Genomic DNA, 13,966 nt, shown 5'->3' on the forward strand with positions numbered 1-13,966 from the left:
TGTACGATTTTTGCAAAATTTTTCGCTAAAGTTGACAAAAACACTAAATTCGACTGAAAAACACGTTTGTTTTTTTTGCAAAAATAAGCTTATTTCAGTTTTAAAAACGCTGCAAAAAATGTTCTCAGCAAAATAGTTTAAGAGTCTGTGGGAAAACACAAAAACCAAGCTTAAACCAAGTGTAAATTGATAAAAAGGCCCGAATTGCGCATTTTGGCAGTTATTTTGGCAAAAAATGGTATATTTTGATTTCAAGCAAACTTTCAAGTAGTTGTTAAAGTTTAGAGCCAAACACAATACCAAAAAAAAATTGGATGTTTTCAGAAAAAATTGTGACCCTCAGCCTAATCATAATCCCACCCTACCCAAGCCCTAACTCTAGCTGCGAGCTATCCTAACCCTAACCCTAACCCCGGGTTAGGGTTAGGGCTCGGGTTAAGAACGGAACTTTTCACTCCAGTCAAAATGATGCAACTGGTTAACATGGTCCAACCAGCCAAAACAAGATAAAATGGTTTAAACGGTGAAAAGATTTTAATTACGTGACATGGTCCAATCGGAAGAAACGATCTCACTTAGTAAAATGGTGCGACTGGTTAACATGATCCAACTTGATAAAATGATGCCAATATCTAAAATGGACAAACTGGTTTAATAATCCAACCAGTTGAAATGGTCTAACTGGATAATGCATGTGTAACCAGTGAAATTGGTTCAAATAATTCAGGTAAGGATGGTAACATTAGTTAAAAAGATCCAGCATATTACAGTGGTTCAACTGGTAAAAATAATCATCCAACTACTAAAAGTTATTAAACCCCAATAAAAATTAATCCAACCGCTTCAAATAATCTAACTGGTCAAAATTCTTCAGGTGGTTATTTAAGTGAAAAAGGTGACAAAATCTTCTTAAAAATATTTTTGAAGAGGCTTACACTCTTACCCTAAACACTAACCCTACCCCCAAACCCTAACCCCAAACCTTCACCCTAGCCCTAACCTCAACCGCAGACCCTCTAACCCTAACCCTAACCCCCAACCTTCTCTATCTATCCTGTAAGTGTACCAGTCGGCCTATCGTTTGTTTTTCAGTAAACTTTCAAGTAGTTACTGAAATTTACAAACACAATACCAAAAACCCTGCAATTGAATGCTTGTAGAAAAATATTAACGCCAACCCTAAGCATAGCCTCATCCTAGCCTTAACCCTAATTCTAACACTAAACCCCGCTAACTCTAAGCATAATTTTACCCTAGCCCTAACCCTGATTGTAACACTAAACCCCTCTGACCCGAAGCAACCCAAACTCTAACCCTAACCAGGTAATGGGCTCCTGCCCTAACCCTATCCTCAACCCTGACTTAAACCCTTTACCATAGCTTAGGATTGGTTTGGGGTTTGGGTTAGGTTTAGGATAGCACAGAGTTAGAGTGAGCACAGGACGAAATAGCATGATTCCGTTATTCGGAAAAATGAAACTCTATGTTTCCACATCATTCACTTCTTCCTTGGACCTGTTATGTTTCCGTTATGATTCCTGAACGGAAATATGACGACACGTTTCCGTTGCATTTCTGTCAACGGAATATTATCATCGCCTGTTTCCGTTACGTTTCCTTGTACGGATTCAAACTTTTACCGTCAAGTAAAACATATATTTATAAAGTGCTGTACAGTTCTTACACCACGTTACCATGAAGACGTGATCGTTCGAGGACAACAAAGGCAAATTGACGTGCATTAGGTGTGTACGTTCGTAGGAATCATAAGAAGTCCTAGAAGCTTCGATGTTTTACACTGAGCTATGTGCATGTTAATTTTGGAACTGTTTCGAAATCTTACAAAATTGAATCTTTTAAACTTACTCTGTGCTTAGATTTTTAAGCAGCTGCACATTTGAGCCAGTTTAGTCACTCAAACCAGCAATACAATACTAGGCTAACTGGATAGTTTTAGGGTTAGGGTTAGGATTTTCAAGTAGGCACACGCAGTTGTGTGGATATTGTGGTACATGGAGTTTAGTAGAGTGTAGATTTTAGCAGTATTTGCCAGTGTTGACATATTTATAAAATTATGGTTCCAAAGTGCGTGTCACTGTTGAGAACCCAAGAAAATCATGAGAAAGTCGCCGATGGATTAGCCATAAAAATAAGCCCAACTCTGAGTCAATGCCAAACCAGAAGAAAGTTGTGAAACTCGCGCCAATGTAAAAAAAAAAAAAACAACCGAGGTTCGAAGTATGGGTCGCTAACATCCTATGAAAATCATGGGAAAGTCGAGGAGATTGGTCATGGTACCAACCAATGCCACTTTCCCATGAAAATCAAGAAACCTGTGGTAACTAGCCAACATATGCTAGAATGACAATCTTTAATAAAATTCATATCTAATAAGGATGTGTGAAATGGCCAATATCGCTCTTGGCCGAGATACTGGTTTGCCGTGTTTTGGCAGTTATTTTGGCGAATATGGTTAAAATCAAATCTGTGTAAAAACAGTAAAATCAACGAGTTATTGAGGTTCGTCAACATAGGGAGGGTCCTCTTAGTCTAGAGAAAAACTTCTGCCCACGGCTAAAGGCGTTAAATTAGTAAATTGATATATCTGGGCGGCATATCAAACAGCAACACTAAACTTCTCCTTTCTCACAGCTTTTTCCCCTTTAACATCTTTGCTAATTCCATTTTTTTTAAAGTAAAAACTCGTTTTGGAGGCATAAAGGTCCCTAAAGCAACGTTTCAAGATTTTATGGCGATCTTGTGAAAAACATGCAGTTCCAGCTAGTTTAGAGGGTTTTGGCAGCTATTTACACAAAAAGTGGGTAAAATCAGCCCAAATTTTACTGAGAAGACTGCGTTTTAGCTGGAATAAGTGTTTTCACATGGATTGTATCCCTATTTTGTTAAAGACATCGTGCTTTTGAATGTAAAATAGGCTGATTTTTGCAAAAAAAAAAAAGAAAGTGTTTTTCAGGTCGAATTGAGCGCTTTTGTCAACTTTTGCGTAAAATTTGGCAAAAACTCGTGCGTTCTGCCGGATTTTGGTGTTTTTAGATAGATTTCATTGCAATTTTACGAAATACATGTAGTTTCAGCTAGTTTGCAGCGTTTTGGGCTTGAGACCGGCAAGAGTGATGGTAGACACTCTTAGCAGAGATAATTGTGCTAGCAGATATTAAAATTTCACCTGTAAAGACAATAAATTAATTGAACACAAGAAAAAGGAAACTTGATAAAAAAATTAGAATAATGGCGGGGAGAAAAGAGGGCTGCACTAAAGATTATGTACTTGTGTTCTTGAAGCTGAAAATTAACAAGGTTCCTAACAATTTTTGAAAATCACACAAATCCCAAGCTATATCCAGGGTTTTCTCTTGATAAAATTAACTCTTAAAACAAATTGGGATTTTACCTTGGTCCTTTTTTTTTACTTTTTATGTACATTATTTATGTATAAATAATGCTCCCCTGACCCTCCCCCAAATTTCCAGAACAAATGGAAACTCTTAAGAATGATCAAGCTTTACCTTATTATTTAAAATTTTTACATCTTGAATTATCAAGTTATCACAGAGGATTTCTTGGTACTTTAACCTGTTTAACACCCTAAAAGAAGTGCACATATATACTACACACAATCAGCCCAGTCAAAATGTGCCACAGCTGACAATTTGGCTGCCTGCCACAATATAGCTGCCGCTAACTTCACACTTTTCACACTTCCATTCAAGACAAGGTTCAGCCTCTGCTGCCTATTACTATCACCAGCTTGCCTTCCACTCAAAAACATTTTGACTGAGCTCATCCATACATACATACATAAGTGGGAGATTAGGTTACATGAGCGAACCTGCACTATTGAAAGAGATCAATGAATTACAATTCAAAGAAACATTGATAAATAAAATAAATCAATAGAAATGACAAAAATCAAACTAACAGCAGACAGTACTCTTTCAGCCTTCTGGACCTGAGCAGTGCAGTGATCTTCAACTAAGTGCTTAATTTGGACATAAAACCAGAACTTGGTATAGCTAAATATTATTATTTTTCTTTTAATATTCCCACTCCAGCTGATGTGTATTATTTGAATTACAAGTCTTATTAGCATGCAAAATCACCTACGGACAAGGCACACACTTTGGACATAAAACCAGAACTTGGTATAGCTAAATATTATTATTTTTCTTTTAATATTCCCACTCCAGCTGATGTGTATTATTTGAATTACAAGTCTTATTAGCATGCAAAATCACCTACGGACAAGGCACACACTTTGCACCAAAATAGCTTTGCATCAAGTACATTATCTAGTACATCATTACCATCTTCAGGTATTTCTAATTTACTTGTGAAAATCACACAAATCATAAGCTATATACAGCATACAATCAGCAGCAAATTATTAGAAAGGAATGCAGTAAATTTTAATAAGAATATTACTAAGTAGTTAAATAACAAATAGCCCAGTAAAATTGTGCCCGTTGCTGGGAATTTGGTTCTCAATAAAATTAGCTAAAATAGCCAATCTTGAGTTTTACTGCTCACTCAAAATGGGCTGGCAGCTTACAATTTGGCCGCCTACAATGAAGTACCTTCCGCTAACTTCACATTTTTCAGACTGCTTTTCAGGAAGAGGTTTGGCCAGCTTTTCTACTACTCAAAAACATTTTGACTGGGCTGTGCAAGTCTTACTAGCATATAAAAAGCACCTTCAGGTAGATTACAGCAAAGCAGACTTTGTACCAAATGCTCTGCATTAAGTACATCATTAACTTCTTCAAGTATTTCTAGTTTACTTGTGAAAATCCCACAAATCACAAGGTATATTACATTATACATTCCAGTTGACAAAGCAATCAAGGGTAATTTTTTCATAATGGATGCAATGATCTTCAGTATCAAGATTATTTGGTACCTAAATAGTAAAATGTTCGAGAGAAGAAATAATCATAAACATTTTTTCTTTCTCATCAGCATCGACTTCCAAAAGTAATGGATAATGACCACTTAAAACAAAGAAGAAATAAATCAAATTTGTGATTTCACAGGGCTTCAATACAAAACAACTATACATATCTTTTATTTCCTACCACTTACAAGTGGCAGGAATGGCTGAAATGGCCTTCACGTGAACACAACAGAATCCTATGCGTGTGTAACCATGTAGAACTATTTATTCGGTATCGAAATTACATCCCAAATGTCATGATATTTGACTGAAACTCAGCTTACCCATCTTTCGTTTAGACTTCGAAACTTGCTGCTTTTTACCACCGTTTCAATGTTTTCTTGTTGTTCAAAAGGTGGTAGGGCCATTGCAGACCGTGATTTTTTTTACTTGAGAACCAGATCATAACACCCAAGCCTTTTCACGCTAAATATTAAACTACTGAGATTTCCTTCGCCGCCGTAAGCCGCCATTTTATCTTTCCCTGAATACTAGTTCCCAAGCTTCGAGCCCGAAGGTCTCAGACATGCACTGAAATTATGATATTCGTTATTTCAGGGCCAATTTAGAAATAACGGTAATCGTTATCTTGGTGTCGAGATCATGCTGATCACAACTGAACGCACATTTACCCCTTTCCTCCGCCATCTTGAATGTTGTAAGACAGTGGAACCGAGTCCTTCTCTTTATTTAACACGGTAAAGAGCATTGGTAAAGAGTGCCACGAAATTACTATATCCATAAATTTGGTGCCAATTTAGAAATAACGATAATCGTAATTTCGGTCTCGAGATCATGTTGATAAATTTGGTGCCAATTTAGAAATAACGATAATCGTAATTTCGGTCTCGAGATCATGTTGGTTTTGAAGGGTCGTCACTAGTTTCCATCTGTGAAACTGACGTGACGTCATATGATCTCCGGCGAGAACCTTCGGCACAGTGATCGGGTTCCCATTCGTAAAAACAAATATGGCGGACACTAAAGCTTGAGGCGATTACCATGAGTGCGGAGATTGAGGAGATGGTGTGAACGGTGAATGGTGAGTATATAATCTTTAATCATAATAACAATTGTAAAGAACAATCTTCGTATTATTTTGTTCATTTAGGAATTTGCAAGGAAATGCTCTTGTAATGTTATTCACATTTCTGAAGAAACGTCGTTTTGGTCGATGGAGAGATGGGCCATCCATCAAAATGACATAAGACTAGATGAAGGTGAAAGTTTGGTCGAGAGTTAGCGGTAAATGTACTAAGGTCTGTCTGCCTGAAGTGCTGGTAGGCATGCTATAAGAAATTACCATCCTTGTTTTTATAAATTTACCATAAAAATTTCTTTACTGAATTTTCTTTTTTAGAGAATGCAAGATTAAACTTTTTTTTTTTCCTAAAATGCAAATAAGGTCATAGCCTGTTAATGGAAACACGAGCTTACTAGTTACGGTACATGTAAATACAGACCAAACTAATATTGTTAGGTACACTTTTTTATGTTGACACAAATTTATAGAACTAAGCTTCAAGTAAGCTTATTAAAATGTAAAAACTGAAACAGTAGATATTAACCATACAATATCATTTAAGTCATACAGTTGAAAAACAACTAAACTATTTGCCACCATGCAAGTTGGTAACAATGATTAGCCCTCAAAACAGCATAATACTCAACAAGTATAATTAAAGCAAATGCTTTACCAAACTTATTTTTTTGCATAACACATGTGGTGGCAAGCATAACAGATGTGGTGAAATTTAAAGTTAAAAATAACTTTAAAAATTTTCTACAACAACTGTTTTTTTTCAAATTATTTTGTCTGTTGACTTTTTTAAACAAATTTCAGTTGGAACACTTGTAAATAGATTACTCGCACAATTATTTAAACTGCAGTTTGGTATCCTTTTTTTTAAAAAAAAATTGTATCACAATATTTTAAACCATTTTTGGATTACTTCAAAATTGTGTGGTTCCAAAAATAGAAACCCATCTCTAGAAGATCACTATAAGTTGCAGCCACTGACTGTTTAACCAATATTTTTTTGGGAAACTATGGCGCTAAACTGAGATTTCTTAAAAGGGACTTTAACCTAAAAAAGCCCCTTCTGTTGCGTGTGAGGGAGATATGAAAATTTTCTGTAACACAGTTATGACAATGACCTTCACAAAAAAGTTCTGTGATGAAATTGCAAATGAGAGGAATGGTTTCAAGTGACAAACTTAAAATATCTGATGTCTAAGACTTGCAGATTTTTTGCTAGACACATGTTGGTCACTCAGTTTCTTTAATATTTTGTAGCTTCTCTGCATTTGCCACACTTCCACTTTCTACCGCTGTTAATAGCCCACTCTGGTATGTTGACACAAGAAGTATGATACCATGCTCTGCATCTGTAGCTGCACTGAACATATTCCTCTTTATCATATGGCATTCTACATAGACAGTAGATAGCAACAGATGATTTGTTGCAGCTGATATGAAAAGGAACTCCTTGTTGTTTTCGGAAATGGCACCATTGCTCCATTCTCCAGGCAGCGGACATGATGTTGCCGCATAGATTTTTGTTCATACTTTTGATTAACAGGGTCTAAACCATGGCAGAGGTCAGTTGCAAAGGCCAGAGCAAATAGGCCACAATCATTGATACCTACTTGTCTCTGGACCTTTTTATTTATAAGGGTGATTTGATCCCCAGGAAACATCAACATGCGACAAGCATGTTTGATTGCTATTGAACTGGGTTTAAGGTAAAGGCTGTCAAAGATCCTTACAGTGCCACTAGCTGGTCTTGTTGCTATTGTACTGAGGCACACCCAGTGTGACCCAGTATTTACAATCTGAACAAAGTCAGATCTAGCAGGCACAACATGTGACCCAGTGATTGTTGTATCATTTAGGCCATCTAGAAATGGAAATTCTTTCTTTAGGAGAAGCTGCCCTGCATGGATTTCTGAATCTGTTAGCCAGCTGGTTTTGTTGAGAATACTACTTTTGCTTGCGTGATAAAGAACTAGTTTAGATTCAGGATCATCAGGATTGCAATTTTCTAATTTCACCCACAATGGAGGATCAGGAGAATCATCATTGACAATAATTACAGGTGATTTACAGGAAGGGATGACTGGATCACAGGGACTGTTGCAGTTGTGCTCATCTGTGTTTTCTTTAGCTGATTCACCAGATTCATTCAGGAGAGTGTGCTTCTGTGGAGCTGACTGTGGTTTTGAATTTTCTGTGGGTGCAGGAGTGGGAGCATCATTTATGCCATTGGAAGAGGATGTTTTGCTATTCAGTGTCGGCACATTCTGGGGTGGTTGTCCCCAGTCTCGTCGTTGTTTCGTAGCTGGTGTGGAATATTTGAGGCCTGATTTGTTTTTTCTTTTCAGACATTTTTGGTTTGGGTTTTGTCAGAGGTACTAGAGGCACCATTCACAGGGACATTCACTTTGTAGTGCTTTTGCATCATAGATGCAAATGCCCCAACTCTGTTTTTGTACCGGTTTTTCTTGGGCCGCACAGGTAGTGGAAGGTAATGCCCAGCAGATGATTTACCATTTGACTTAACCTGTTTGTTGAGCAATGTCTGTGGAAAGTTTTCCTTTTCATCAATTGTTTGGCATTTTTTAAACTTGTTGACTAATAATTCCAGAGAAGTATTAAGTTCCTTAAGGCCATTTAAATTTTCAATGTTGTATGTTATTGATGTTAGCTCTTTTAGTTTCTCTCTACACACCATTGCTTCCTGCCTTATTGGGTCTTCAGGATTTCTGGCTCTCTGCCTGGGTATGCCAGTTCTTTGACCTTGTAGATCCCTTTTAAGATTTTTGCCAATGCCATTATTTCCTTCCTCAGTGGACTCATCGGTAGCTTTATATTTATTAGCATCAACAAAGACATGTTCCCAGTCTAGTGAGATGTGAGGGTTTTGTCGGAACTTTTCTGGTAATGCATCCCACTGCCACATTGGATACAGGTCAAATATTGCAAAAAAATTCTTACATAGCAGCCCAGTGTGGCAAAAATCAGGACAGGTACATCTTGGCATGATATTCTCAGAACCAAAAGAAAGATCGTACCAAACTTCATCTGTCTGGGACTGGACTTTGAAATTTCCGCCTTCTTCTTCTCTGATGTGTTTTGATTGAACTTCGCTTGCATGTTTTATCCGCTTCTCACAGTGGTTTAGGAAAGGTCTTGGTTTGTTGTGCAGGTATTTGGGTAGGGTCAAGCTGTAACGCTTGTAGCCTCCACTAAACTTTGTGTTTAGCTCCACATACCTAACAAAAATAGAAAGAGAGAGGAAAAAGGTTGACATGCAAGCTGCTTAGATGGAGAGATCATCGCTTCCGATTTACTTAACGTTTTGATAGAATATGAATTGCAAGTTTGTAGAGGTATTGTTGTTGGGCCATTATTCTCAAATAGCTAAGTGAGTGAAAAAAAAAAAGAGGGGACGAGGGGAAAGGCTCATTTTTTTCCATTGACCACCCACTTTTTCATTAGCCCCCGACTATTCAATAGCTTGAAACTGGCTATCTCTTTGCTCATAAGAGTCAAGTGACCTTGTCAATAATAATGAAAAAATATTGTGTTAAAAAATAGACTAATTCCTCGAAACCCCAAGAGCATTCAAAAATACAAAATGGTCAAGTTTTAGGGGCCTGACATTAGAGAGTGATTCTTTGTCGCAGTCTGAATTTTTGAGAAATTTTAAGGAATTGTATGAGATTCAAAAAATTCAAACACACTGTCATAAAAACTTCACTCAAACTGTGCAATTGTGCTTTTTTTTTGGTCATGATAAAGTGATTCCCCACCTCAAAATGATTAATAGTGATGTTTTGTCTGTCTTTGACTTAAATGATATTGTATGGTTAATATCTACTGTTTCAGTTTTTACATTTTAATAAGCTTACTTGAAGCTTAGTTCTATAAATTTGTGTCAACATAAAAAAAGTGTACCTAACAATATTAGTTTGGTCTGTATTTACATGTACCGTAACTAGTAAGCTCATGTTTCCATTAACAGGCTATGACCTTATTTGCATTTTAGGAAAAAAAAAAGTTTAATCTTGCATTCTCTAAAAAAGAAAATTCAGTAAAGAAATTTTTATGGTAAATTTATAAAAACAAGGATGGTAATTTCTTATAGCATGCCTACCAGCACTTCAGGCAGACAGACCTTAGTACATTTACCGCTAACTCTCGACCAAACTTTCACCTTCATCTAGTCTTATGTCATTTTGATGGATGGCCCATCTCTCCATCGACCAAAACGACGTTTCTTCAGAAATGTGAATAACATTACAAGAGCATTTCCTTGCAAATTCCTAAATGAACAAAATAATACGAAGATTGTTCTTTACAATTGTTATTATGATTAAAGATTATATACTCACCATTCACCGTTCACACCATCTCCTCAATCTCCGTACTCATGGTAATCGCCTCAAGCTTTAGTGTCCGCCATATTTGTTTTTACGAATGGGAACCCGATCACTGTGCCGAAGGTTCTCGCCGGAGATCATATGACGTCACGTCAGTTTCACAGATGGAAACTAGTGACGACCGTTTTGAAGTTTTAGCTTTCGCTGATTGTTGTACAAGATTTCTTTTTGTATTAGCGGAACAAGGCACGAAAAAACTTGTAAGTATCAATCGGTTTATATTTAGCTTTCCTTTCGTTTGTCATTCGGTTGTTATTTTGCTCTATTCAGCGGATATATACATTTAATTTCAGTGAATCGTTGTTCATGTAATAAAAGAAGTTTGCAGTTCAGCGAATCTCAAGTTTACCTTGTTGCCGCCTTCCAGTAGCGAACATTGGGTTCCTACAAATAGATTATTCATTTCGGTACAGTTTCGGTCATTTCTGTTGTCGGATAAAACAGGGAAAATATTTATCTGAATTTCTCAAAAAGTACACCGATTCTGGAACTGAAACTACCCACCTAGCTGGTTATAATATTCTAGTTTTTAAATATGTAAAAATCTCTGCGGGCCTGCCTCTACTTTTTATAGGGGCAATTCACGAAAAAAGCTCAAAATCAGATGTTGCATAATTTGGCGATGTTTACATCTAATGTTCCCAACAAAAAATGTTTCAGAAAAATGAAACATGCACGGCTTTGGAAGAATGTTATCTTATGAGCAATATCCCGAAGAGAAATCTCGCCTCTGGTTGTCATCTTTTAAAAAAAAAATTAATCAAACTTCATGGAGGACTACTCGACGTAACTACAAACATATACCTCAAATGGTGTGCATATCATCCAGATTCCGAGTGCTGCACCTTCCTTCATGGGAGTTTGAATGATCCAAAGTCCTCTGAAGATACACTGTTATACTTGTATGTCATTTGAATCATGTTGAAGTCGGCTGATCTACACGAAAGTATCCTTACACCGGTCATTTGTCATAAACATGTACGTTGTAACGATGGCGTAACGCTGTTTAATTCTCCATGAAGTTTCCATCGATCGCCCCAAAGAAGACGAGAAATGGACATTTTTGGATATATCAGCAGATTTCCGCGCAATCTAAGTAAAAACAACCCCCCCCCCCAAAAAAAAAAAAAAACTAGACCCTGTGAGCAGGGTAACTGGGATACCTGGAAGGTACTGGATCCTTGGAATCAAGTGTAGTCATACTACGGGTGTCGGACTAGTATACTGAAATAGTGAGCTCAAATCTGGCTAAGGGCATACACCTATTTCAAAACATAGGCATGCTATGCATGCAAGAGTCATTTTTTGTAGGGTGGGTGGATTACTTAAACATCGTAAGTGGTCTACATTCTTACATAAGGAAAGAGGGGTATTAACGCGGAAAAGAACGAAAATGTCGAATTACCTCATACACAGGTATTTTGTGGTAGATTATGTGTGTTGTGCGAATAAATGTAACACAAAATTAACTGGTGCCACGGATACCAGTTAGTACAAAATGCAGACTGCAGACCAGATACAAAGTTTAGTTTTATTTCGAACTTTGTTATGATTTTTTCTTTATCAAGACATGGAAGGAAACATTGATTGACTCGATAGCACTGCGGCAGTGATAAGTCTCTCCTCGTCATATCTTATGCAAATTTTCTAACAGTTTTCTGACAGTTTTCAGATGATTTGAAATATCTTAGTTCCTGTCACAAGGAAATGATAACTGCCCGAATCTGCTGTTTGTAAGGAGATGCCTATGTTGTTCAAATTGCCATTGTTGCAACTGGGTTTTACATGTAGTACTGACGCTGACAAGTTACGATTTATACCCTTAGATTCTCAGTGTTTACGAGCGTTCAATCAAGGTTTTTTTCTCTTTTGTTGTTTTTACTTCAGATTTAGCGGAAATCTTTTGACATATATGAAAAATATCCATTTCCTGTCTTCTTTGTAGCGACCGATGGAAACTTCATGGAGAAATACAGCGTTATTAAAATTAAAATTCCACTCGAATTCGACAAGTGCGAACAACAATTATTTACGCTAACCATGTGCTTACCAGTGTGCTTGTGAGCTCATATTGCCAGGAGCCCGTTTAATTACACGATCACAGCTCGGACGCCGCTTGCAAAATGTGATGACTATCAGTTTCAGAGATTGATTCTTCAGATTCCAGCACTAGGAAAAATTTATCGTGTCGCAAGCATGTTTATCATAACCCGAGCATTAGGTACGCCTCGAGATGTCGAGCGAAGAGAAAGTGGCTCCATTTTTTGTGAGACAAACCATTTCTAGAAGTTCGAACGAATCGAGTAGACAGCATGATAACACAGCGCTAAAAAGTACCATGACCAAACAATGAAATTCACTCCTTCATTGGTAGGACTAATACCATGTTAACCGTGAGTTTGTTTGCACCTCACATTTCGCGCTTGGTAATTTAATTCTTAGATGTTTGACGGGTTCTCACATGACAATATTTTCAAAATCAAATTACCGCGTCAGACTTAATGTAAACATGAACATTGCTAACTCAATCTCATTATATTTCAATTTTGGGAAAAGCTATCACTTCGTTCTTAGAGTATTGTGATAGCTAGAGCCATGTGATAGCTAACTGAGGAGAGAATAATAGAAACTTGCTCACGCCGTTCGCTATCATTTTAAAACTTCCAGTCAAGACATAATCCGTAAGTTAACTTATTTTCCCTAAACACCACGACTGTATTGAACATTCCAAAAGGTAAGACAAGAAATGATTTTAAGAATACGAACACTTTGAAATGTTATTCGAGCGATGAACCGGCGCGAGGTTTTTAAAGAATTAAAAGGGTTTTAAAGAATTGTACGATGAAAAGTGAAGTCGTCAAGTAACTATCTTTGTCTCCTTCACACCGGCATGTATATGAGTAAGATTCTCTCTCCATATGGAAGCAAACTTGGTAAAAATTTCCGCATAGCCTCATACTATTGTAAAATAAATCTGTTTTCCTAATGGCAATGTATTTTTTTGTCATTGTTTTCTCTATCCAAGAACTGAATGCATAATGTAGTATGTGGCTGTGCGGAAATTTTACCGCAAACTTATTTAAATAGGGAAGGCAGCGGAATTGGTATGTCGAAGTTGCAGGGGACATTTTCTTTGATGAGAATTTCAGACCCAGTCGCTTAAAAACTTTTATCATTCAGTATTTCATCCGTAATTTCCATACATTTCTCCGTATTTCTTGGGGATATATTTAAATATGTCAACACACTCGAAAGGTGATCCGCCCGTGGCCCGCCACGGTATTCCTTTGAAGCGATATCTGACATGAAACCCAGATGTTTTTCAGCCCAAAGCTTGCAAAAAAAAAAATAGGTCCGCAATGCGTACATGTGTGCCTTACGAAATTGAGCTGCTTTTTAGTGTCTGGTGTCTCATTGGGTTTCTATTAGAAGAGCTAATATCTGATTACCATTAGATAGTTTTCAATATTGATCCTGTTTATCAATAACACAAGACAACTAGCATACAAAAATCCTGAAATGTTCATTCTGAAGATGAGAGTTATTGGCCAAACTTTGTTATGGTGGTCT

General features: G+C 37.1%; 1 protein-coding gene and 1 pseudogene across 2 annotated transcripts; both read right to left on the reverse strand.

Moving 5' to 3' along the window:
* Positions 1–3,506: 3,506 nt before the first annotated feature.
* LOC149037674 (uncharacterized) lies at positions 3,507–10,744 on the reverse strand. Of its 2 annotated transcripts, none has more exons than XM_089187939.1 (2): positions 10,349–10,744; positions 3,507–9,226 (listed from the first exon to the last, which is right to left on the reverse strand). In XM_089187939.1, the coding sequence occupies exon 2, from the start codon at positions 8,992–8,994 to the stop codon at positions 8,332–8,334; it is 663 nt and encodes a 220-aa protein (XP_089044065.1). In that variant the 5' UTR covers positions 8,995–9,226; positions 10,349–10,744; the 3' UTR covers positions 3,507–8,331. The 2 variants fall into 2 exon arrangements, with proteins under 2 accessions (XP_089044065.1, XP_089044064.1); XM_089187938.1 differs by having other exon boundaries at positions 8,317–10,279.
* Positions 7,047–8,317, reverse strand: LOC149037675 (uncharacterized; annotated as a pseudogene).
* Positions 10,745–13,966: the final 3,222 nt, after the last annotated feature.

Source organism: Pocillopora damicornis, chromosome 11 (assembly GCF_964200805.1).
Source record: "Pocillopora damicornis chromosome 11, jaPocDami1.2, whole genome shotgun sequence".
Lineage (NCBI taxonomy): Eukaryota > Metazoa > Cnidaria > Anthozoa > Scleractinia > Pocilloporidae > Pocillopora > Pocillopora damicornis.